Source organism: Daldinia decipiens (genome assembly GCF_022478715.1).
Source record: "Daldinia decipiens strain CBS 113046 unplaced genomic scaffold F4813scaffold_10, whole genome shotgun sequence".
Lineage (NCBI taxonomy): Eukaryota > Fungi > Ascomycota > Sordariomycetes > Xylariales > Hypoxylaceae > Daldinia > Daldinia decipiens.
The window spans coordinates 218,518-242,616 of NW_026054553.1; the positions used below are offsets into that span (position 1 = coordinate 218,518).

Here is a 24,099-nt window from a genome sequence, read left to right on the forward strand (position 1 = left end):
TTTACTGCCTTTGACGCCTAATTGGATTCTGCTTTTCATATTTGTGTGCGCCCGGTGATTTCGGGCTTCGTTTTGGATTATCAGTCTACGTCCGTACGTCACAGGATACAATAACTCCAGGTGATCGACTCTGTAGTGGGTATTTCTCGAATCATGGCTGTAGTTAGTGGAATGATGAATGCTCTGTAGCCTGAGACATCGCCATTTTAGGTATATCCATAGGAACAGGCTGAGCTTACGTTCAATGTCAAAGGTAGCCTCCTGTTGGATAACTGAAGAGGCAAAACTCGTAATGCGTGCGCCATTAAACAAGCCATGCAGACTGAACCATCAAACCTGAAGTCGCGCACTCGGACAGGATCGGGTGGTCGGCTGCACGATGGGATAACCATCTGCGTTGTTAACCAGACATCAACCGGCAGAGTTGAGGTGAATTCAAGTGCCGTCTCAATTTCGTGGGGTGCAGCGGTAATGAGATCCAGGACGACGATTCTGGTTTCTGAAATTCGGTATTCGGGCTTGACAAATACGGCGGCGGTCCCAAGGTTCTGCAGGAAGGCGACCAAGGCGACCAAGGCGACCCAGAGAAGCACGATGCCGAATCCTTTCGCAGGAAGCTCCTGCGCGGCACTGAGACCAATTGCTGCGGAAGCCCCGGCGATCAGAGCTCAATGTACTCTGCTTTACTGCGGTAGCGAACTAGAGGTGCCAGTGGGAGGAATTAGAAAACGACGCACAGTGGAAAGGAAATTGTAGGCATGCCTCGTACGTCAGGAACGCGGCGCCTATGTGCTGTAGAGTCGTTACCATTGGACCATGATGTAAAAGGTCTTAGCAAGGAATCGTGGCCTCTCTTTTTTTTTTTTTTTCTTTTCACACCCGCATGTCGTCAGTGAAGTGCGAGTGCCTCCCTCCCCCCCCGCACTCGTGCATATAACTTGCTCGGCTAACCCCTCTCCGATTCGTGGCGCGACCGTTATCTTGTACGAGCTCGGGAGAATAAGAATGGCCTTTCCCACGGGCGGGCTGTTCGGTGAAAAAACCTCAACCGCCATTCCGTACCTAGGTAGATAGGTAGATAGGTAACCAGGGCTACGGCTGGCTAACCAGGGGCCAAATCGAGAGAAAAAGGGAAAGATTAGTCGAGAACTGAGAAGCGGGGGGGTGGTAAAAATACACTATTAAACATACATACAAACGAATCGAACCCGTCATCTCGCCTTCGGCAACCAAGACTCCGCATTCCTTCAATCTGAAAAGAAGGGGAAGGGGGGGTAATGGGGAGGGGGGAGTGGTAGGTAACCCTTTTCCTTCCCTTGGGTACGTTGGCGTTGGCGTTGGCGTTTGTGGGAACAGAGGAAAAGGAAAGTGCGGGGACCGAACGGGGAGCACCGGTTCACCCATCCGAATCGGCTCCGAAAATGAATCGGACCGGGGACGCCCATATCTGGAAATCGACATCGACATCGAACGTACCTGCCGCCAACTCGAGAACTGGGGGGACCAATCCGGTCTCGCCATTTATTTCTAATCTGCTGCAGCCGAATCTCAACCGAATCATAAAACCCCTAGGTTAGTTAACATATTATCTTATTATCTCTACCCCCTGAAAGAAAACAAAAAAAATTGTGAGAGAGGGAAAACCCGACGTCGCACAAGATTTTGCATCTCCGGAAAGGTCTGCGCCCGCGCCACAAGAACCGCTTCCTGCTGCTGCCGCTGCTACTGCAGCTGCTGCATTGCGTTTTTCACATATGATATCTATGTAATCAACGTTACATCTAAAACATTGATACATGGCGAATAATACACGTATACGGCAATTGGCCAACCAAGCGAATGTACGTGCGTACGCGCACCGCTGGCAGTCGGACTCGAAAATTAATGGCCGGGTCTTGGCATTTTCCTTTGAAAACAACACCATATATTATATGCAAACAAAAAGCATTGTAATGCGAAATAAAAAATTGAAAAAAAATATTTACAGGTTATTTAGCTATTTTAACTGTCCTTCGTACTTTTTGTAATTTTTATCCTTTAAAACTGGTCAAATTATATATGTTAATATTAAGTGTTCAAATGCCAAGACCCGGCCATTAATTTTCGAGGCAGGCTGCGCTGGTAGGTATTTGAATTTACTTTTTTTTTTTTTTTCCTTCTTTTTCTTTTTTTCTTCGGAAGTAGTTTCCGTCTAACATTTGTGGGCCGGACGGACCCTGGGAGGGATGCGGATTACGGAGCGTCGAGGATATATAATATATATATATACCTACATATATATAAGAGGTACCTAATTTAGGTATGCGCATCATGACACAGCGTCGCTCGCTACCAAAGCCACCATACGTCTCGTGTAGCCACATGGGATAACAGCGTGACATCTAAGGGATTCGGATAGAATGCCCTATTAAGCTGAGGCTCGGAAGCCTGCATGCATATTGAAGGTCTTGAATAAATTGATGGCTAAGGCTAGTGGAATCTTTCCTTGGGTTAAGCTCTGGCTATCTACATAGATATGCATGTTGCCACTTTCTTTTGGTGGCATGTTATATGCCGATGGTGGAGCGTGCACCTTTCGGTATATAGAATTAGACTTAGATATGAAATTCCTATAGGTACTACGATACTCACGCAGAAGCCATAAGCTGCATGTAGTTACCTAGCTTGGTATACGAAACATGATTATTATATCTTCTAGTTTCCTCTGAGTGCTCACAGCCAATAATCAAGGGTCAGTGGTTTGAGCGATCAATTGTTTTATTAATTGTTAGTGTTACCTATAGATAAATGCTCCCTAGTATAGACATAAGGCCTTTCGGGGCAGTGGCTTGATCATTCGAAGGCTTACTCTTCATAGTTGAAGGGACTATCTTTTACTATCTTGAACCAGCCAGACGACCATCCCCCCTTTAAGCTAACCCTTAAGTCAGCTTCCTCGTAGACTATGTAGTACTTTCCCAAGACCACCAAACACTGGCACCACCAAATTTGCATTTGCTGGCTCGCATTTTAAGGCGCATCTATTCTTTCAAATTTCCAATAGGTAGCTTTGTTTTGATAAAGTTTTAACATGTTCCAAAGGTTGCGTTAGACAAGCCAGTAGCCGCACCACAGTTGTAGCTTTAAGTGACATGTGAGGCTTATAAGATCCACGGAGGGTGAAGCAGACCAGCAGACCTGGCTTCGACAACCTTTAGTGGCTTGATGTTGGTAGTCCATAATTTAGTGCTTGGCTAAGGTATGTGTAGTTTGGCGGTATCGTTTCTCGAATCGTCACTCTGGTCGGTGCTAGGATTGTTGCTGGTGTCGTTTACCAGGATTCCGTAACCAGCAATAAAAGTTTAAGTTCTAGGTTTCCATCCTTCCCTGTCCGCTCAACATCCTGGGAATCTATCTGCTCTAGAGCTCCCTTCCCAAATGGTAGGCGTAGATGGCCCAATAATCAACATCTTGACAAAGACTTGATCGAGACAAGAATAACTGACAGTCCTACTTGTGCAAGAATTCCGAATAGCCCCGTTAATGTCGTTATGCCATTCATTAGTAATTATGTAGGTAGTTTAGGGGGCTTATCGATTCCATCTTGTCACACCATGACGGCACACAACCATGCCATCTTTGTGTCATAGGTCCTCTTTGTGATGGTTTCAGTATTAGTGTTGTTAAATATTGCACCTAGTTTAGCTTATACCAGATTTGGCGTGACAAGATCGAGCAAAACCATGCAATGTCGACGTCGACGGTTGAGGACAAGGCACGGCCAACTCACTAATTGAAGCTGCTCTAGAATAGAAAATTCGGTCATCGGTTCGTATGTTTGCTGTCGATGTGCCATAGCAAACTAATGACCGTAGGGGTGAGTTGTTGAGGAGGTCCTCAGGTATCTCGGGCCTCAATGTTCTCTTCTTCGTCACCAAGCCAGGGTCCCCAGATAAAAAGGCTATAAGGGTCACCTCAAGTCAAGGGTCGTGTGTTACGCATCGGCTTCCTCTGGAGGAAGCTGACTGCATAGGGCAGAAGTCTGCAAACGGTGGCCGAATTATGTCAAACTAATCAGGTGAGTTAATGACGATTTCGGGAATAGTAGGGGATTGGGTCGTTGTGGTGGTAGCCACGGAACTAGTAGTCTCAAGCTAAAACTTACTTCGAACAGGATCTCTCCATCAGTAGGACCGATGAGATAGTACCCATCATGTTTCTTTATCGTATTTATGACCACATCCTTGATAAGATATAGTATTAGTTAACGTGTCTCCCATAGTCAATAAATAAAAGGACCATATTATATACCATGGATGTACCGCCGGGTGATGTATCTAGAATGTAGGTCATTGCAGATTGTCTCCTCAAAGTCCAATTGACGGACTTTACAATTTTGACCGTATGGAGAAGTTATTTCTCTAGTGGATAGTTGAAATTGCATATAAGTTGTGTTCTTGTTTTTTTTCAGATTCATTGTCTACAATCACTTGTCAGTATGATTGTTAGAGTGATAAAGTTGAACGAGAAATTATTGAAATACAAGGAGGAAAAGGGTACCATTAAAGAAGGAATGCGTTATGTTACTTACTAGACTTTGAGGATAAATTGTGTTGAGCAGTTATTAGAGCAGTTTGCGCTAAGTGGGATATAGGACCTATTTCAATAAATGTCAGCGCCTAGATTAATAACAAAGACAACTCAGAGAGTAAACTGAATGGGAGTAATAGATTACAACAATAGGGATTGAAGTGATTAACATGAATCACTACAAAGGAGAAGTGAATAGAAAGTAGGGAAGCTCCGGTGGTATAAGGGAAGAGAAGTAGTGGGTGATAAAATGTAAAATGTATTGACAAAATATGGTGGTGTAACAGAAGAGGTAGGTCAATAACACTGGGGTATAGAGATGAAATGAGATGTATGATTCTGGATGACTGACAATTCGAAAACGTTGAAGGGGGTGTACTTGCTGATATGATAAAAGTATCTGGAGGACTTACTAACAATTGAGACGCGTCTAAACAATATCTCGAGACTCGAGGATATTGTAGACGGTACAGCCTATCACTTATGTAGTCATATGGGCATATATTGGTAGAATGCAAAAGGTTCAGTGCTGGTAATTAAAATAATATGCGACAGTTGTTTGGTATTCTCGAATACGCCAAGACTCTCCAAGGCTTAACCAGACTTTGACGCGTTTCTCATGTTGTAGTAAATAAAAATGGTGCAAAGACTTGTGTTGATTATATGTTATTAGACAAATAGGGGTTAAAGAGGTATCTGGGAGTTTAGAATGTTTGAGTTGTAAAGAAAGAGTGTGTGAAGAAAAGGAGAAAGTGGGCGACGTAGCTGTTGTTAAATACACAATCGTAGGCGGTGTGAATAAAACCCTAAGGCGGCGAAAAGAAAAACCTGGCAGATGGTTAGGCGACCGACAACTAATTACACGACAGTAACATGGACTAACTCTACCGGGCAACAACAACGAAAGGGATTGCGCCTACCGTCCTACGCTACAGTGCATGAATGTATTCCTTAGGAGACACGCACTACACCAGGTATGTATCTTGAGTACATAGACCAAAGGTTGTTGATACAGTCGCTATTACCACTTCTAACCTCGTTTTACGGCATCCTTACAGTGTTCACCAATAGATTGTACCGATGTCACAGGTCTGTGACTTCCTCATTACAGTGGTTTGGATTTATCCTAACATTAATGATACATACCTATGTAGCAACAGGGTCACTTCCCACATTAAGTGACATTTGAAGTAGCACTTCAGTTTCAGGTACACATAATAGGTAGCGCACAATCTCAGACGTCAAGAAGGAAGGTGGCCTTGCTAATTGCTTTCGCCCGGGACCCTGCTTTCTACAGGTACATCAAGAACCTCGAACCAAGAAAGATCTGGATTGTAAGGTACCTAAATTTAGGGGTAGTTATAATCATTCTTAGCGGTTGAATAAATTTCAAATATTCTTCTAGCAAGCTTAGGTAGTTTTTTCGTTAATACACCAAAGAACTAAGATAGTATTAGGTCATTGTGCTATGAAATACATCTAAGGTAGCTAAGTCAAGATCTAAGGACAAAAACATCTTTCCATATTACAGACCATAATAAGAGCAGAGCGAATACTTTTTTTATCTCCTATCACAATGCTCGACCATATGTAATGACTAGAAGAGGCCAGCATACCTTTGGCCTATATTTATAATACCTGTATCGAACCTAGCTATTTTATAGAAATTATAATAACCTATTCCTACGTTTATCTCGTGGGGGTCTATGAGGATTCTAGCCGAGGCACATTGAATAAAAATATATTTTCAATATACGTATCTAGTTACTCTCTCCCGCGGTTGGGTTAGAGTTCCCTGAGAATCAAAGAAGCTGTTTCCATGTCTTCTATGTCTACCTCGTGATAAGGTCTAGTACTTGTACATATATGTGATTGTGCCTATAGAATGCAGCTCCATGAAGCTAAGGTTGAGCAAGACTAGAAACTGCCCTTAGTATCTATCTTCTCAATATTGATGTTTCCCGTATATATCATGCCCCAAGTCTTAACTCCTCCCGTAACTATCTCACCCACCTCACGGAAGCCGAAATGGGCGTAGATATCACGAGCCCGTTCGCTGCCAGCCTCTAGCCACACAGGCATGGCGCCGCCTTCGTTTTGGTCTGAAGTGAATCTCTCCATGAAGGGGACCAGCACCGCCCGAACTAGGATAACGAAAGTTAGTAGTTTATTCGGACAAAACAAGGCCCTATCGGCTGGGTCAAAATGAGAGGTCTGATAAATAGGCTAGGAAGTAGGTACTGAGTAGCGCCTGGCATCTAGCTAGTTCTCATCTATGTTGCAATTGGTGGATGATAGGCTGTGACTTGTGCGAAGCGTGCGGGCATAGCCCTTATGTGCTGCATTACAGAGCTAGCAGCATAGGCTTACTTCCGTATATTTTACAGTCAGTACCTAGGCACCGCAATTCACGAAATAGTAATAATCAGAGAGAATGGTACCTAGTTTAAAATATAAATAGCCTCCAAAAAAGACCAAGGAACAGGCCCAGCCTCTAGATCATATCGTATCAACCGCAAAAGGGGTAAGGGGGTATACTAGTAGAGGTCACTTACCAGCGCCTGGTACATACTCCACCGCCGGATCCCTCGCCATAAGGCTTAACTTCCAATATCGGCCAGCACTCACACGCTCCGCAATAGGATATAAATGCTCACGCATCAGCTCCGCAACTCCATCCAAAAACGCCTTAAATAGCGGTCTTTCCCCCGACGCTGCTGCCGCCGTCGACACATCTACGTAGTGAGGGTCGCCCGCTCGCGCCGGCTCCCAGCACGCTACTGCTGCAAAGCCACCAGCTTCTACTACAAACCCGCCCACAGCCAGCTTTGTCGTAAGCCATGTGATAGCTGAATCGTATACGATGCGCTGCATGGCGGCGAGATCGACATCCTTAGTTGTCTGGCCTGGATGTAGTTTCTCCCCTTGGAACATGACTATTAGGGGGTCTGTAGCCGAGGCCCGCGATGCGGCGCTTGCAAGACCTTGGATGTATCGCTCGGACGTGCCTGTGGTTACCTCCGGGAGCACCGCCGGCTTGCTCGGCTCCTGTACGGTAGTAGGTGGTGTGCTTGGCAATTCCGTAGGAAACAGTGCCGTTTCTGTTGTTATTGGGGTGTCGGCCATTGTTATTGTCAAGAGACTATTGAAAATGGTGAAAACTGAAAGAGAAATCGTAATAACTATTTGACCTTGGCTCTTTGATATATATAAATATTTAGTATATAAAGATTTAGTTAGTAGTTCTTAATCTTTAGAAAGGATGTTCAGGGGTATTTGACTTTGAGTCACACCCCATACCGACCTCGGAAACAAGATTCCTTCCATGCTCATAAGTGTAGCACTCCATACTTGTTGTAATATAACAAACAAATCGCAAAAGATTACCACCGCACCTTAAGTAGCTGGGTTACTAATACTAGGGCTAGTTATTATACACATGCTATGCGATGTATCTTAATCAGTGTACGTTTGATGCCGCTATATTAGCTATGTCACGTCTGATCTTCTATTTGAAAACATATCCATGCCTGAATTCTCCTTTGTAGTACTAATTTCTCAACTGCGGCCGAATAATAAAATTTACTAGATTAGGCTCACTGGAAGGGATTAGGCTTAACCTAGATAGGTACCTGTATGGGGGCTTAGGGTGCGTAGTGCGAAGAACATACATATCTCTGGTTACTGCAGCATGGGTTCGGTTCTTCGTCCGGATCTTCATTTGGTTACATGATGTGGCTAGGTTTGGTTAAGCACATATACATCGCAATGTCCTGTTGCATATACCGAGACCCCTTTGTCTTTTCCTTTCCCTGAACGCCGATGGGCAAATATCTTGTTAAATCCTCAGCCAAACAGTTTATGCGCCTGTAGCTTCGCGGTAGAAAGTTAGGCTCCTATTTGCACCAGCCGTGCAAAACATCTCGTTTCGTCCTGTCTTGGGCAACCACTTGACAGCCCAGAGCGCCTTGTCTGTCTCGCTGTGAGTTGCGACACAGGCACCTTTGTCGATAGACCAAACTTTTACTTTGCCGTCGAAAGCACCACTGAGTAAGTACTCGCCCGTGTCATTCCAGTCGATAGAGGTGATCCAAGCCGTATGGCCCTTTAGGTTGCCTACATGCTCGCCATGCTTTGTATCATAAGTGGCGATGATACCTGCGTCACCGGCAGCAGCTAGACGTGTGCTAGCTGGCGAGAAGGCTACTGTTCTGATTGGCTTGACCAGACCTATCCACCAATTAGTCCACAAAAAATGGATATGGAAAGATGTGCACAGGGATGGTTGAGAAGCAAAACTTACCTGGAAGTGAGTATTGTAGTCGGCCCGTGTTGTTGTTAAATACGTAGACGGCACCACTTTGGTGACCGCTTGCTGTGTATTTCCCATCGCGACTCAGGTCTACACAAAGCCCAAAAGAGCCAGAGCCTGGATTACCAGTCTCGTACTCGCGCAATTTCTCGGACCTGTCTCCAAGAAGGTCCCATACATTGACTCGTCCATCGTAGGTAGTAGAAGCCAGGTACTGGCCGTCTTCACTAAGGGCAATGGCCCATACCTCCCCAGCACTCTTTCCTGAGCCTTTCGTAGGATCTAGCTCTCCAAAGGGTTGCCACTCGGTTGTACCTGATTCGGCCAACTTCCATATTTTTACTTCTCCACCAAAACCAGCCGATGCTGCGACCTTACCATTGCGGGAGACGGCAATATGGTGGCAGCCGAGCTTATGCGCGCCGGCTAGAGACTGGACAAGAGGGATGGAGGGTTGTGAAGTGGCATGTATATGTAAAGTTGAAGAACCGCTGGCGGAAAGGAGTGCTGTGGGCGTGGCTGCAAGAGAGAAGATGTCGGTTATGTGTGCTAGTTGATATTAGCATAAGCTTAGCTGAAGCTTCAGAGCTTGAAGCTTTGTGTCCGAGGTTGGTTTGGGTTTGGGCTTTAGAAAAGAGCAATACTCACCATTGTCGATAGTATGTGTCGTTAGGTATTGCTTCGACTATAAATGCATTAGCAAGCTAACATTGCGGCATACGGCGTCAATTTCTACTTTCTATACCTACCATGGTGTAGCTATCGATCCATGTAGACTTGTCGCGAAGCTGCTGGGTAGAAGGCGTGGTGGGGTTGATGATGGTAGGAATAGGTATAAATTGCTGCAGACGGCATCTGCAAGTTGTCTTAGCTACCTCCTACCTTAGTGGGGTTAACTAAAAATTGGAGACCTACATGTAGGTAGAGGCTTCTTCTTTCTAATAAGTAAACTACATCCCAAATCTCAAATATTATTACATCACACATCCCTTTCTTCATTCCTTCTTTTCGTCGTTACTGCCTTGTCTACCTATTTCATTAGGTCTACTACAGAGCAAGCGTTGTGTATGGGCTACATATAGGTACATGTATTTAAGACATGTACCACCTGGTAGATGTGTACCTAATGTACCTAATGTACCTATTCTATCCCGATGCACGATTGTATAGTTAGACCTAAATTTACAGCAACTTCACTTCACAATTGGCTTCGTAATTACATATAGCAAGTGAACTTGAGCCTGGCAGCGCTACTAGCTATAGACATACACTTAATAGACAGGTAAGATGCAACTTTGTAGAATCGTGGTTTCATTGCACATGTCTTTCACCGTCAATAGGTATTTATTGTAGAATGAATCCCTTACCCTTATACCAGAACGCCAGTGATATGCATGAAACTAGAATTCATAGAAATCATGCCTGATCTGTATTATGCTTTTTGCTTGAAATCCCGCTCAAGCATACCGCCGAGACCTAGCCATACACTAATTAGTATCTATATTGCCAAATCCGTGGAGAGGTACAACTAACGGCCCATGCAATCGGAGCATAAAGTATGCATCTTTTTTACTCCCCCGCAGGCTGGGCACTTGTTCAATGATGTAACATCTTTCAGAGCCTTTCCTGCCATCTGTCGATGTCTCTTCTTCATGTGCGATGTCTTTTTCTTAGGCACTGCCCGAAGTATACCTTCCCATATATCACCCAGCAGAGACGGTATATTTGAGATAGCAGCGGGGATGGCGATAGCGAGCTCGGTCACTGATGGCAGTCTCGACTCCTGCGCATATTGTGTATGTAGAACAGTTGATCGGAAAGAGGACTGGAAGCTTGTCGATGCTATCCTCGGGAAGAGGGAGGGGAAGAATGAGGCTATTCGCAGCTGCTGGAGGGCGGCCATAGTCGATGACTTCAGGTGGACTGGCCGTAGCCTTTCGTAATGTTGTAATATTGTAATATCGAATGGCCCTTCTTTCTTGGTTCCTACGTAGGAAAATTGCGGTGCGCAAAAGAAAGAATGGCAATTATTGCGCACGCCAATGAGAATTATATAGTATGTACAGCTACCTAACGTAGGTTGAATGTATTGATAGAAAGAGCTTGCCGTTCGTCTAAAAAGTTTCTAGCGCAAAAATGGAGATTGATTGGTCGAGAGTTCCGGGCATCTGCCCATCAGCCGGCACCAAACAATGCAGGCATGTACGACTTTCAACCCCAGCTCCGATCCACTAATACTTCTACGCACGGATCTTCATTGGCCTATCAGCACCTGCCAGCCCCCTTTCCCCTTTCTTGTGGTTCCTGGCCCATGCCCAACTTCCACCTTCTTACCGGAAATTATTGTTTGGCAAGGAAATCGCAGGGAGCAATCTTGAAAGGATCCATCCCCTTCACGTCGAAAAAATTCCCAAACGCCAACGAACCTCAACCTTCTTTTCCCCATCAATCATCACATCAACTTCAACTCTGTCTCGCATCAGAGCTCACGTCACCACTCCTTGTCATTCGTTCGTTTCTCCAATTGCCACCAGGCTATTTCTTGGAATAGGAGTTGACATTTTATCCCATTCATTGATCCATCAAGTCAGAAGCAATGGCATCGCAAACCATCTACCCTAACAGCCATGTCGGTTTCGACAGCATTACCTCCCAGATCGAGCGTAAGCTCTTGAAGAGAGGTTTCCAGTTCAATGTCATTTGCGTTGGTAAGCTACATATTCCCTTTCAAGTTCCAGCTATCTGATAGCTACCATTTAATCCCCTGCGGCACGTTGCCCTAGTTCGTGTAACTGACGTGTCTCGTGTCATGCAATAGGCCAAACTGGCTTGGGAAAGTCGACTCTGATCAACACCATCTTTGCATCCCACCTTATCGATTCGAAAGGTAGAATGGTACCTGATGAGCAGATTCGCTCCACCACCGAGATCCACCCCGTATCGCACGTTGTCGAGGAGAATGGCGTCCGCCTGAAGCTCAACATTGTCGACACTCCAGGCTATGGTGACCTGGTCAACAACGACCGCTGCTGGGACCCTATCGTCAAGTACATCAAGGATCAGCACTCCGCGTACCTACGAAAGGAGCTCACAGCACAGCGAGAGCGTTACATTACGGATACCCGTATCCACTGCTGCTTGTTCTTCATCCAGCCCTCGGGACATTCTCTAAAGCCAATCGATATCGTAGTATTGAAGAAGCTTTCCGATGTTGTTAACGTTGTGCCGGTTATTGCCAAGGCCGACACTTTGACCCTAGAAGAGAGACAAGAGTTCAAAGAGCGAATCAAGGAGGAGTTTCTTTTCCACAACCTCAAGATGTACCCTTACGACAACGATGAGCTTGATGAAGAGGAGCGCTTGATTGACACTCAGATGAAGGTATTTTGCATGTTATGCACCCTGCCTTTCTTATGCTAACGAATTATGCAGAGCCTTGTTCCCTTTGCCGTTGTCGGTTCCGAGAAGTCGATCATTGTTAACGGCAAGCAAGTTCGTGGACGTCAAAACCGATGGGGTGTGATCAATGTTGAAGATGAGAACCACTGCGAATTCGTCTACCTGAGGAACTTCCTACTCCGAACTCATTTACAGGATCTCATCGAGACTACTTCGCAGATTCACTACGAGACCTTCCGTGCCAAGCAATTGTTGGCGCTCAAGGAGAGCAGCGCACAAGGCCACGGCAGCAGACCGATTAGCCCTGCCGCAGATCGCGAAATGAGCAGGAGCTCTCAACGGATGACTATGAACGGTTACTAAGTCATCATCTGATTTTCTTTGTATGCTTTCTACGAGGCGTTCCTCGGATTCAGGCTTTCCCATCCTTGCGAAAGATCTTTAATTACCCTTTACGACTATTACTATGAGCGGCTCCGATGACTACTAGGATGCAACATGGGAGAGGGCGACTCATTTCAAGAATTACCCCGAGGGTCCCAAAAATTTCCTTAGGATGGGATACCCAAAACTGTGTCCGCGTAGGAAAACATTTGAGGTTACGTGAGGAGGCGTATTTGAAGCTAAGGTCAGATGTGTTGACCTGTCTGGGTTGTTCGAGCTTGTTATGTGTTTGTCGGCCAAGCAAGCAGTATTTCCATCTACAGTCTGGCGACGCGACGTTCTTATTATTTCCTTTTTAGTATTCCCCCAAAGCTCTGTTCATCTTCTCTAAAGCTGCTAAGATTAATCCGTGGTCAAGCCTCTACTGTACTCTAATAGAGCCCGCTCTGATACCTGATGGAATAAATACGAGACTTATGCCCCAAACACCTCTGCTTTGAATTTGTGATTTATCGGGATCCCGTCCTATCCTTTTGGTTGGTTTATGTTCCCCGGGATTATGGTCCTATATACCATTCCATTCTAATGTGCAACAAACATTATTCCCACTTTACGATCTACGCTAATGGCTTGTAGATGAAGTCTTCTAACTTCTTGATTGCCTTCTCGACGTCGTCGTTAACAATGATAATGTCGTGAACACCAGGTGTATCGGCGTATTCGAGCTCGAGCTTGGCCTGATTTAGCCTATTAACGATGGAGTCCTCGTCCTCGGTACCTCGATGTCGCAGGCGCCTTTCGAGCTCCTCGAAGCTAGGCGGCTTAATGAAGACATAGCGCGCTTCTATGCCGCTCTTCTTAATCTGCTTGACGCCCTGTTTTTATCTCCCTTTAGCGATATCCTTTTTGACAATGATCCGTAGGCTCGAGGAACTCACCTCCATCTCAATATCAAGTACGACGACACGACCCTTGGCGGTCTGGTCGGCAATGGTTTGCTTAGAGGTACCGTAGCGGTTGGAGCCAAACTTGGCGTGCTCAACAAAGCCATCGGCCTGGACAAGGGCTTCGAATTCCTCGGCTGACACATAATAATAATCAACACCATGGGCCTCTCCAGCGCGCGGCTTGCGCGTCGTATGCGATACAGATAGAGCGAAACAGTCCTTGTGCGCGTCGAACAGGCGCTTAAAGAGTGTGCCCTTGCCCACACCCGAAGGGCCGGAGATCACGACGGGACGGCGGTCTTGAGGTAGCGCTGTTGCGGGGGCGAAAGGGATTTAGTTAGCGAGGCTTTTTGCCTAAGTTCGGCTCGAAATCGTTCAAGTGGGATTCCGAGACGACTGCGACCCCGACGAGCGAGGAGAGAAATAGAAACACATACTGGAAGCCATCTTATCTGCGCTGCGGGGGTTGTGGATGACGAATTGGGCTACCGACGATGCGCAGAAACGAGAGGCGGGGGAAAAGAATATTGGATTATTAAATGCACTGGATCTACGCAGAGATGACACAGTTCGATAGTACATGTGAAGCTGCTCGGGTCAGCTAGCAAAGGTACCTAATGTTCGGTCAATTGATAATGGACCGCCACTTTTTTTTTTGTTCCTTGAAGTCACACTAAGAAGTCACACTGCAGAAATCGGCCGGCGCAGTCCGAAGGCAGAAGCAGTGAAACCGGCAGAATCTCAAGGGCTCAGGCTTAGGTTAGGTTGTTGTTACCTTAACTTTAGGGTCCGACCGAAAAAAATATTTGAGGCTGGTGTTGTAGATTTTTGTGGCTGGTGGGTGGGGCTAGTGCTTGCAGTTGGTTTGAAGGTTCCATTCGCGTTCCATTCGCATTAAACCTCATCCCATCTGTCATTTGGCGCCGTCTTGAAGCTAAGCTCTATTCAACCTTATTGTTGCACCACAGGAAAATAGTGGCTAGCCCCTGAGACAGGGATGCCCTTAAAAAGCGCCATTACGCCCCGGAATTCTTCTACATACATACATAGTAGTATTGTCTTCTTACAAGGTGAATGGATCTTCAGGGGAATGTTAAATGTTCGAATTGCGATTTTCACTAGTACCCACGCGCACAGAAAACGGTCCATGTTTCATCATTTCTTCCACCCTACACTTGTACAACAGCCGTGACGTCGTTGTAGAACATTCCGAAACTAAGGCATCGATGGGTTAATATGTAAAAGAGACAGAAGAAGCAGAAGATGGGTTAAGAATCAGCCACACGACAGCCTAACCCCATCTCTCAAACTGGTGCAGAAAGAAATTTTGGCATCTGTTAATAGAATACTAACGAGTTCAGGATGCTACCATAGCCTGAAGGAAAGTTCGTACATATGACAAGAAGCTAAGCATATAATAGCCTATGTAGTAGAAGACCTTGGCCAATCCATCACGAAGCAACATCGTATTATTAGCCTCGTATTAAACTTTGATAGAGAATAGGCTAGAATACCAAGCCATGAGAAAAGTTCCCTGAGGAGCAACTAGTTCACAGACATAGTTGCCCTGGATTAAATCTGATAATTAAATCTGATAACTATTACCTAGGTTAGGTAGTTAATACAGATATACGGCATACCATTATTACAAAATGTCAGTGCTGATGGAATACATAGCAGCACATACCTGGGTAGCGTATGACAGATAATACATGTAATAAAACGGTTGACCCATTAGAAGAAAGGTCGGTGAAACTATGAAATTGGTAGAGGGTCAATCTTGAACAAGGCAGGCATACGGAATACGGAATATATGGTTGCATAATACAGTACGGTCCGATGGTGTCATCATGCTGAACACGGTACATAGGTAGTTACCTAAAAGCACTCTAAAGCACCAGACTCTAAATACATAAGTGAGTGATTACAGTGCGAATAGAAAAGAAATAATGCATACCCTAACTTGTGGAAATTGAACTAGAAACTGCCAGATGAACCAATCTTGCTTGGGCTATACTCCTGCCCCACTTTATGGAGCTTTCCTTGTTTGGATGGATCTCTACCCAATCAACCAGTCACAACCTCCCGACAAGCTGTTAATTGTTACAGTAGAGGCGCCCAAGAAAGCCCAAGACGCCCTAGTCAGCTAGTAAAACCCCTCGCAAAATCGAGTTGACACAGGTGGGCAGTCACTGATTGGCATCGTGTAGATGGATGTACATTACCATCAATAGATACATACATACCTACCTAGTACACTCATTACGTGTATGTGTGTAGGTATGTGTGTACCTATGTAACTAACATGCACCTGCAAACCTGAACCCGAACCTGCCAATTATCTATCTACCTTCTCCCTGCTTTGCACCCAACCTCTTTTGCCTCTTCGTAACTCTTTCCATCTTGTCACTTACTTCAACTCAACTTCTCTTTCTCCCTTTTTTCACTAATTCACTTAGACTTACTCACACAATCGTTTTTTCTTGGCCATAAGCCCTATTCTCGTCACTCTCTCAAGAACTCTATTTAACAAGGCTACTTTGTGTTGATTGTTTGCGCCTATAAAGGTTATGAAATCGACATCCCGCAGATTCTAATTAAACAAAGCAAAGCAAAACCCCCCTTTTGAGATTCTATTACCTGGAGAAACGAACCTCGCGTCAACTACGTCCATTGGAAAACACCTTTGGACAATAAACTTAATCATGTTACTTCAATCTGCGATCGTCGCCCTAGGCGGCGCAACTCTAGCGGCTGCTGTCACTCCTCTCGAGGTTCAGGGTCAGCAGTTCGTCAACTCCAAGACTGGCAACGCTTTTCAGATTGTGGGGATGGCTTATCAGATCGGCGGAAGTGCTGGTTACGACCCAAGTCATGGGAAGGATCCTCTCTCTAACGGTGACATCTGCAAGCGAGATGCCGCTCTAATGCAGTCTCTGGGTGTCAACGCGATTCGAGTGTACAACTTGGACCCCAATCTAAACCACGATGAGTGTGCCAGCGTTTTCAATGCTGTAAGTTTCAGTATATTAAGTGACATGCGACTCTAGACTGACCATTGGCGACAGGCGGGTATGTACATGATCATTGATGTGAACTCGCCCTTAGCAGGCGAGTCTCTGAACAGCGGTGCGCCTTGGGAGTCGTACTATGCCGCATACCTTAACAGGACCTTCGCCGTAGTCGAGGCATTCAAGTCTTACCCTAACACCCTTGGGTTTTTCTCCGGCAACGAAGTCATCGATAGCGTCAAGACTGGTGCTACCGTGCCTCCTTACGTCCGCGCTGTCACTCGTGACCTCAAGAACTACATCAAGAACCACGCCGACCGTGCGATTCCCGTTGGCTACTCAGCTGCCGACGTCCGTGATGTCCTTGAGGACACCTGGAACTACTTCCAGTGTGCTATCGATGGTGACGAGAACGACATGTCCCGAGCCGATATGTTCGCTCTAAACAGTTACTCGTGGTGCGGCGACAGCTCTTTCCAGAAGTCCGGATACGACACCCTCGTTTCTCTATTCAAGGATTCTTCTGTTCCCGTCTTCTACTCCGAATTCGGTTGCAACACGCCTTCTCCCCGTGTTTTCACTGAGATTGGCACTATCTACGGACCGCAGATGATGGATACTTTCGCTGGTGGTGTCGTTTACGAATGGGCCCAGGAGACCAACAACTACGGTCTAGCTGAATGCAATGACGACGGAACTGTTACACTCTTGTCCGATTACCATACTCTTCACGATCAGTACAGCAAGGTTGACTTCAACAAGATACAGAGCGTCAAGGCTGTTAGTAAGAAGGTGACGCCTCCTGAATGCAAGGCCAGCTTGATCAAGGAGAAGGGATTCAACAATAACTTCACCATTCCCGTCCCTCCCCCTGGAGCTCAAAAGATCATTGACGACGGTGTTTCGCCCAAGCCATCCGGCAAGATCATTGACATCAGCGACTACTCCGTCAACCACAAGGTTACAGACGTCGATGGAAAGATTCTTTCGAATCTCGCTGTCAAGCCACTTTCGGGTGACGAAATCAACACCCCCAGCACCAGCTCCGGCTCAAGCTCTACCGGATCCGGCTCGTCTGAATCTGGCAATGCCGCCCCTACTTTGGCGCCTCAGGGCTCCCTCTCCGCCGCCGCCATCGTCATCCCGGCGATGATCGCTCTGTCCTTCACAGCCGGGTTCACGCTGTTCTAGGCGATCAGTTGAATAGTCACTGGATAATGAATGTTTGGCGTTGCACCCAGAGTAGCTGTGGGTTATGACAGTGTTTTTGACGTTTTATTCCCCCTCTTGTAATTGCTGTTTTCAGTCGTAGGACACCAGGATCGAGGGCTTCGTTGTATTTTAGGTTACGTGTACGCTTTTGTGCAGTACATACATAGAGGTCGGATTCGGCATCGTTTTTAATGATTATGTGATTGTTAAATTGTGATTTGTTTAAGAATGATGGTGGTCCTAGCTCGTGTATTACACGTGAAGAATATGCTTCCTTTCATAGAAAATTTGGCAACCTATTGTAAAAGATAAGAGCTAGGTATACAGTTAAGCTTTTCAGCCTCCAGCAAGTTATCATTTATTCCTACAAATTGTCCCTGAAGTGACAACAGAAAATGAGAGATAGCAAACAGACAAGGAAAACTCCATATCATTCATAGCAACTCATGCCCAGTACATAACAGCAACCTCGCCAGGTTGACCAAGTTAATTGTTTAAAGTCCACACTCAGGGGGTTGGAACCGGCAAATTCAGGGGACCTATGATATCTTTCATGTTACCTTATGGCATACTTTAATACAAGTTCTTAATACAGTGACAACTGCTAGTACATAGGGTCACGTAGCTGGGCGCCTATCCAATAGGAGAAGACATTAATAATAAATGGTGGCAACATAATTCCGTCGAGGTGTAGGGAACTATGAACCTAGGTAGTTAAGACTAGGCCACCAACGCCGATATAGTTGAATGCGCCTTACCCTGTGTCTCAGTAGTCTAACCTAGAGATTTAATAACCTTTAGAATAATGTTGTGTAAATGTAGGGCTAAGTAGGGCATATGAACTATCATCTCCTGCCGTAGTTTTTTGTTCCTCTTCATGATATCAATAAGTTCTGCTAATACAATTTGAAGCACTTGTCTTTATAGGAAATGAAGTAGCATTTTCAGGATGCTAGTAGTTTAAGGGTTAAATCAACGTATAACTTATAAACGTCTTGTTACCATTAATATTTAGGGACGGTTCAAGGAAATATTAATTGTTTATTAGTGATCGTTAGTCAAACTATTAGAATCCTAGATGAGACATCTCAAACAATGGATACCTACAACATGTATAGCTACAGGCTATCAACAAATATACTTCCATGCTTTATAGCTCTACATCGTGACACAGACTGTAGAACGTTTTTGAGGCTTGGGGTAGTTATTTGTCGATATAACTTTGATTGTTTTTATGAAAACTAATTCAAGTCGTTGAAGTTACATGATTTATGCTGAAATACGATTCCTCGGCAAACAGTTATTAAAGCAGCAACACAAAGTTAGACCTGTATACTGGTCAATGATTGAAAAGTGCGTTGCTTATTGTTAAGTCTGGTGGCCTTGCAGGCCTTACTTATATAGCATCCTAATCGTGCCCTAATCAGTCTCCAGGTGCCAGGTGACGTGGATCACGCTCAGATCACCTGCCACTAAGACCTATATATGAGCTTCTCTGATCGATTCATTACTATTGTATAATGCAGTGATAGGTCAGCGGTGCTATGATCTTTAGTTCACCGGTACATAGAGCCTAGGGATTCTCCGTCGTTAGAAAAATAGAGTAGCAATTGGGGACAATCAAATAGTAATCTATGTAGAGCGTAAATCGAAAGGCTGGAGATGCTAACGGGCTCTGTTCAATAACCATCGAAGTAATACATTTAATGCCAACTGTTCTAGCTTCTTTGTACGTTATGCCATATTGTTGTTACTGATATAGCTTTGTTAAAAATAGATGACCATTACAAAAAACAATTTTGTTTCAATATTTCTGGCTGCTCCTATTGGGTACGAATTCCCGAGTTCACAGCAGCCAAGCTTGCTTCAAGGAAATGTACTCTGGTATATGTAACAGCTGACAGGTAGACCACCAGCGATCCGGAGGCTTTAGGTGGGAGACTGAGCAGTGGTATAAATTCAGTATCCCTGGATTTGAGTGCTCATTGTGTGGATGGCGGTGTGAATCCCTAGTCACTACGTTAATGTAGTAACCCGCCAGGCAACGCACAACAGGGCGACTGAAATTTGTGATACCGTCTAACGTTGTTCAGAAGGAGATGAGGACCCGCGCAGTCCATACACATCTGCGAACCACAACGACGCAGATCATGCGCCAAGTTCGCAGTCACAATACAGCCCCAAATCATGCTAGACAGTTTGATACAACTTAACTGTCCTACAACAAGGCGCCTTGAGACCTCGGCATCCTTTAGCCATCATGTCGACTAGACAACGGATCCGAGATATCATCAGCGCTGCCAGAGAACACATTTCAATGATATCAGGCAAATACCGCATCACACCTGCTGATTTTGATCAGCTGTATCAGCTCTACCAAAAAGACACCTCGGCAAAGGGGCTCTATGAATTCATTGTTGACCGTGTGTACTTGCTTGAAGAGAAAAGCTAGACATATGATTTACTGACATGGCTGCCTAATATAGATCCTCTCACGCATGCTATCGCAGGAAGACTGAACAACCGACCCATCGACGTGCTTGCAACCATGGTTAATAAGACAGCAGAGGCTTGCCAAACCGAACTCGACGCTGGTAAGTCAACGCGGATGGAGGACAATATCATGCCCGACTGACTGAATCCTCCCCCCAGAGATCGAGATGCACCAGGCTGCAGAAGTGACAGCCGCGGCAGCTCGAGCAAAGGCAATGGCCGAAGCTAGAAGTGTGAGCGAGCGTACTCTGAAGGGTGGCAGGCCGTTGCAAATCAGCTACGCAGATAGCAAAATGGAGATGGAAAGCATGTCTTCTGAGACAATCCTGGGATGAGAAAAGGGGGACAAAGTAAGGGACGATGGCGGATCCCAGGGCAATGTCATGGCAGCAAGAGATATTTAGCTTACTGGAAAAGACCAATGCGTCATGCTAATTAAACAGTAATATGCCGTTCAGAGAAGGGAGTCCTACGTTAGATAATTCGTGACTTGACGAGGAGGCAGTTCCATTCACATCGTGACATTTTCACAAGGAGTTTAGTGTTCACTAAATTAGGCACCTAGTTTTTCCGTTCTAGGTTTCTTTCTTTCTGTTGTGTCCAATACAAAAAGATTGAAAAATCCAAATCGACCACTCCCAGTCTTAGTTGGGAAGCAGAGAGAAAGAAGAAGATGTTGTATTAGGTTCGTGATGATGTGTTATCAGGGCTGTTCTAATATTTTCACTTTCTTATAAACAGTTGAGTGAACTATCAGAGTCACTAGAACCGTATCAAATTCAGCCAAGTTATTGGCCCAATCATTCACATAGACTGCTCACTTGTCACATACTGCCGGCATAGTGTCAATCCAGCAAAAGGGGGACTTCAGGGGTCGAAGAAAAACATTTCGAATGAATGGCCTTTGTATTTAGTCTCTTATCCCTTGGCTGGCTAATATCTAGAAAGCAGTAGTGAATATCGTACTATTGTTATATTTGCCTTTAGCTCAAGTCTAGATTCTATATTTTTATTCCTAACATATCTGAAGGGTCTTGCTATGAATAAAGGGGAGCGTTTATGGATCTACCTATGCAATTATGGAATATTAAATTAGTGAAGCCTAGGTACGTAATGCCACGTGACAGCGCCCGGATTTCGTGTTGCCCCGCCAATGATCAAACGGTCAAGGAAGCTGTTGTCTGAAAATCCCCCACGTCATTCCACAATTGAACCCATCTGAGATCGACAACGTCGCACAAACATCAAACATATCTCATTACATCGATTGGATCGTATATCTTATGATCACAGTTACAGCACCATTATCCATTATAGCCGTCGTAGTAAAGTTATTGTTATTGTAGTTATTAGTTCTCAATAACTACCGCAAAATGACCAATACGAGACGTTCCAGCGGCGGCAACCGCACCACTGGCAAGCAGTCGACCCTATCCTTCAATCACCGGGTTACCAAGCCCGTGCCTAAATCCGCCAAGGACTTGGTCTCCAAACCAGTAAATCAGAGTCCGCTGGGGAACCATATCTCTTCCGCTCAACCGGAACCCAAGGAGGAAGAGGAGGAGGTAATCAAGAACGAACCCGAAGACGAAGAGCCCTTGGTCAAACTGCCCCATATCCAACCCGAGAAGTCGGAGTCAGAGCTGCGCGCGGCCAAGGTTACCGATCGTCAAATTGACCAGTATTGGCGACAGCTAGAGCGCGAGCGTATTGCTAAGAGGGTGCACCAGGAGGGTCTAACGCTGGCGGAGAAGGTGCTGCGATATTGGGATGTCAGCTCCCAGTACGGAGTAAGTGGTTTCATTTATCCCCCTTTACGTTACTCTACAGTTTCTAACGATCCATAACAGCCGTGTGTCGGAATTACTCGCATGAAGCGGTGGAAGCGTGCTGAAAAGCTGGGTCTAAACCCGCCGCTGGAAGTCCTCGCCGTACTGCAGAAGGAGGAGTCTAAAGGCACCCCGGGCATCGAGAAGGCGCACATGGATGAGATTCTCAACTCAACCACTGTGGACGCCAGCTAAGCTATAGTTAGGGCGATGGGTGTTTTAGGTCTTAGGGATGTGTGTACGATGAACGGGAGATGAGGAGATTGAAGACCCTAGTCTTTATGATATTTACGATGGTTTACGCGATGGCGTTGGGGAATCTTGATATTTCATTTGCTTGGCCAGAGTCACTGAAAATGATCAGTAATTGAGCGTGATATACCGTGTGATATCAATCATGTTTTCGCTAATAGCCAACCCGGATTACCTAGGCACCTAATGTACAGACTACTACAATCTCGATCCATTTAGCCAAACTGCTTAGTACCAAATACTCCTCGTTCGATGATGTGGAATGGTCTCTTTCCCTTGCGCCTCCAATGATTTCATGGTGTCGTATAGGAAAAAATCTATCAGGATAGCGTTGATCCTCGCGTCAGGGTGGTGACGTTTGATCTCGCGCTTGAGAAGTTCCACACACCAGATGCTGCATGCTAATCGAGCCTGTTAGCAGTGTCTGGAAGCAGGAGTGATGCTAGGAACATTGATACTTACCCCTGAGCTGTATTTCGTAATCGCTTCCGTTCTCTAGAATATCACCCCTGGCTATCATTGCGTATAGAGGCGGACTGTATCCTATGCAACCCAACGTAGCCAGTATCTGCGGGACACGGTAGTCTGCGAACATGGTGATCTTGTCGATGTCCTTAAACTCACCGTAGCCCTCGCCGTTGAAGCAGGCCCAAATATCCGCCACTAGGATCTGGGCGCGTTTGAGGAACCGGACGGGTTTGCGTCGCCCTTCAAACCGAGACTCGTCTCTGAAACAGTTGAAGTCCCTCGCAAGCAGGTTAACCAACCCCGCGGCCGACTTATTGGCGGCTTCTATGCATTTCGTAAAGCTGCAGCTGTATTTCTACAAGAGGCCGAAGCGCGTTGGCGATGCGTTATCTCCATGCTGTAGTTCTGATTGGATTACCTACTTCATATAGAACTTTTCCTGCTTCCCTTAGGCAAGAAAGCCTTGCTTCCAGCAGGGGGATCTCTTCCTCGGTGCACGACCTGAAAACGTATCTGAGGGACTCAAGGTTGCACTCCTCTTCGTTCTGCCAGTAATGCGGATCGGTTATGGGGATATCTTGATATTGATTAATTGAGAATGCTCATCTTGGAAGACACGCTATGTTGACACCAAGGAAAATTCCGAGTAACGAAGCGGTCGAGTGTTTGATAATATAGTATGATATAGTAAACCCACCTTCTTCTAGTGCTCTCTGCAATGAAGCTACTAGACTCCAGTATCCGGTCCAGGTCTTATCTCGGTATGAGATGGCAAAGCGCTCCTCTTCCGGGTGTAGGGACCAGAATGAGAAATTGAGCAGGTCCATGGTAAAAATGAAGGCAATGGTGGATTCATCTTTTGTCTTGGGATGTAATTCATGTTCGGACCAACTCGCGGTCGAGAATCCTTTTTGCTGCATCTGCTGGTAAATCAAAGCTGCAGCATTTTTGGACGCACTCATGTTTAAAGCTACATCGATGGAGTTGTCGTAGACATATTCGGCGCCCTCCAAGACGCCAGTCTCTGGTTCTTCATCCAGGATTAGCTTCCCTTGGAAATGATGCCTTAGAAGAGCAAGAAGCTCTGGATCCGCCTCGTCATCCGACATTATAGCAAGCTGAAATGGACCAGGTCTGAACCGTAATCAGTAAATGTGTAGTTAGTAAACCTGTAAAAGATGATCCAGTTGTTTGGTTCTTGAGCCCAAATCTTAGGCGCGGTG

General features: G+C 45.6%; 9 protein-coding genes across 9 annotated transcripts; 4 read left to right on the forward strand and 5 right to left on the reverse strand.

Annotated features, from left to right (window-relative positions):
- Positions 1-6,382: 6,382 nt before the first annotated feature.
- On the reverse strand, positions 6,383-7,771 carry F4813DRAFT_23010 (uncharacterized protein). The gene is made up of 2 exons (XM_049239899.1): positions 7,125-7,771; positions 6,383-6,713 (listed from the first exon to the last, which is right to left on the reverse strand). The coding sequence occupies exons 1-2, from the start codon at positions 7,693-7,695 to the stop codon at positions 6,487-6,489; spliced, it is 798 nt and encodes a 265-aa protein (XP_049101099.1). The 5' UTR covers positions 7,696-7,771; the 3' UTR covers positions 6,383-6,486.
- Positions 7,772-8,064: 293 nt separating this feature from the next.
- F4813DRAFT_353999 (WD40 repeat-like protein) lies at positions 8,065-9,779 on the reverse strand. The gene is made up of 4 exons (XM_049242698.1): positions 9,631-9,779; positions 9,530-9,566; positions 8,873-9,430; positions 8,065-8,799 (listed from the first exon to the last, which is right to left on the reverse strand). The coding sequence occupies exons 1-4, from the start codon at positions 9,631-9,633 to the stop codon at positions 8,429-8,431; spliced, it is 969 nt and encodes a 322-aa protein (XP_049101100.1). The 5' UTR covers positions 9,634-9,779; the 3' UTR covers positions 8,065-8,428.
- A 138-nt stretch (positions 9,780-9,917) lies between these two features.
- On the reverse strand, positions 9,918-10,974 carry F4813DRAFT_354000 (uncharacterized protein). The gene is made up of 2 exons (XM_049242699.1): positions 10,415-10,974; positions 9,918-10,357 (listed from the first exon to the last, which is right to left on the reverse strand). The coding sequence occupies exons 1-2, from the start codon at positions 10,782-10,784 to the stop codon at positions 10,314-10,316; spliced, it is 414 nt and encodes a 137-aa protein (XP_049101101.1). The 5' UTR covers positions 10,785-10,974; the 3' UTR covers positions 9,918-10,313.
- A 394-nt stretch (positions 10,975-11,368) lies between these two features.
- F4813DRAFT_23028 (Septin-type guanine nucleotide-binding (G) domain-containing protein) lies at positions 11,369-13,144 on the forward strand. The gene is made up of 4 exons (XM_049239905.1): positions 11,369-11,589; positions 11,700-12,262; positions 12,314-12,825; positions 12,872-13,144. Exons 1-3 carry the CDS (start codon positions 11,478-11,480, stop codon positions 12,641-12,643), a joined length of 1,005 nt encoding a protein of 334 aa, XP_049101102.1. The 5' UTR covers positions 11,369-11,477; the 3' UTR covers positions 12,644-12,825; positions 12,872-13,144.
- Positions 13,145-13,281: 137 nt separating this feature from the next.
- On the reverse strand, positions 13,282-14,058 carry F4813DRAFT_387847 (guanylate kinase; the record flags this gene model as incomplete). The annotated part of the gene is made up of 3 exons (XM_049246613.1): positions 13,282-13,539; positions 13,603-13,922; positions 14,049-14,058. 3 exons carry the CDS (start codon positions 14,056-14,058, stop codon positions 13,282-13,284), a joined length of 588 nt encoding a protein of 195 aa, XP_049101103.1.
- Positions 14,059-16,039: 1,981 nt separating this feature from the next.
- F4813DRAFT_23151 (glycoside hydrolase family 72 protein) lies at positions 16,040-18,287 on the forward strand. Its single transcript, XM_049239921.1, has 2 exons — positions 16,040-16,625; positions 16,680-18,287. The coding sequence occupies exons 1-2, from the start codon at positions 16,317-16,319 to the stop codon at positions 17,811-17,813; spliced, it is 1,443 nt and encodes a 480-aa protein (XP_049101104.1). The 5' UTR covers positions 16,040-16,316; the 3' UTR covers positions 17,814-18,287.
- Positions 18,288-20,094: 1,807 nt separating this feature from the next.
- On the forward strand, positions 20,095-20,662 carry F4813DRAFT_387849 (uncharacterized protein; the record flags this gene model as incomplete). The annotated part of the gene is made up of 3 exons (XM_049246614.1): positions 20,095-20,257; positions 20,321-20,428; positions 20,487-20,662. The coding sequence occupies 3 exons, from the start codon at positions 20,095-20,097 to the stop codon at positions 20,660-20,662; spliced, it is 447 nt and encodes a 148-aa protein (XP_049101105.1).
- A 1,038-nt stretch (positions 20,663-21,700) lies between these two features.
- Positions 21,701-22,351, forward strand: F4813DRAFT_387850 (DNA polymerase delta, subunit 4-domain-containing protein; the record flags this gene model as incomplete). Its single annotated transcript, XM_049246615.1, has 2 exons — positions 21,701-22,117; positions 22,178-22,351. The coding sequence occupies 2 exons, from the start codon at positions 21,701-21,703 to the stop codon at positions 22,349-22,351; spliced, it is 591 nt and encodes a 196-aa protein (XP_049101106.1).
- A 285-nt stretch (positions 22,352-22,636) lies between these two features.
- On the reverse strand, positions 22,637-23,985 carry F4813DRAFT_387851 (uncharacterized protein; the record flags this gene model as incomplete). Its single annotated transcript, XM_049246616.1, has 4 exons — positions 22,637-22,809; positions 22,871-23,231; positions 23,299-23,453; positions 23,574-23,985. The coding sequence occupies 4 exons, from the start codon at positions 23,983-23,985 to the stop codon at positions 22,637-22,639; spliced, it is 1,101 nt and encodes a 366-aa protein (XP_049101107.1).
- Between the last annotated feature and the right edge of the window lie 114 nt (positions 23,986-24,099).

Bases quoted from the DNA above. Each gene is read 5' to 3' on its own strand.
- F4813DRAFT_23010 (XM_049239899.1), bottom strand. From the start codon at position 7,695: ATGGCCGACACCCCAATAACAACAGAAACGGCACTGTTTCCTACGGAA. The intron at 6,714-7,124 runs GTAAGTGACCTC...TCGTTATCCTAG, and splicing joins GGAGTATGTACCAGGCGCTG to TTCGGGCGGTGCTGGTCCCC.
- F4813DRAFT_353999 (XM_049242698.1), bottom strand. The intron at 9,431-9,529 runs GTGAGTATTGCT...AATATCAACTAG, and splicing joins GACACATACTATCGACAATG to CACACATAACCGACATCTTC. The intron at 8,800-8,872 runs GTAAGTTTTGCT...ATTGGTGGATAG, and splicing joins ACTACAATACTCACTTCCAG to GTCTGGTCAAGCCAATCAGA.
- F4813DRAFT_354000 (XM_049242699.1), bottom strand. From the start codon at position 10,784: ATGGCCGCCCTCCAGCAGCTGCGAATAGCCTCATTCTTCCCCTCCCTC. The intron at 10,358-10,414 runs GTTAGTTGTACC...GTGTATGGCTAG, and splicing joins ATGCTCCGATTGCATGGGCC to GTCTCGGCGGTATGCTTGAG.
- F4813DRAFT_23028 (XM_049239905.1), top strand. From the start codon at position 11,478: ATGGCATCGCAAACCATCTACCCTAACAGCCATGTCGGTTTCGACAGC. The intron at 11,590-11,699 runs GTAAGCTACATA...GTCATGCAATAG, and splicing joins GTTCAATGTCATTTGCGTTG to GCCAAACTGGCTTGGGAAAG. The intron at 12,263-12,313 runs GTATTTTGCATG...CGAATTATGCAG, and splicing joins TGATTGACACTCAGATGAAG to AGCCTTGTTCCCTTTGCCGT.
- F4813DRAFT_23151 (XM_049239921.1), top strand. From the start codon at position 16,317: ATGTTACTTCAATCTGCGATCGTCGCCCTAGGCGGCGCAACTCTAGCG. The intron at 16,626-16,679 runs GTAAGTTTCAGT...CATTGGCGACAG, and splicing joins GTGCCAGCGTTTTCAATGCT to GCGGGTATGTACATGATCAT.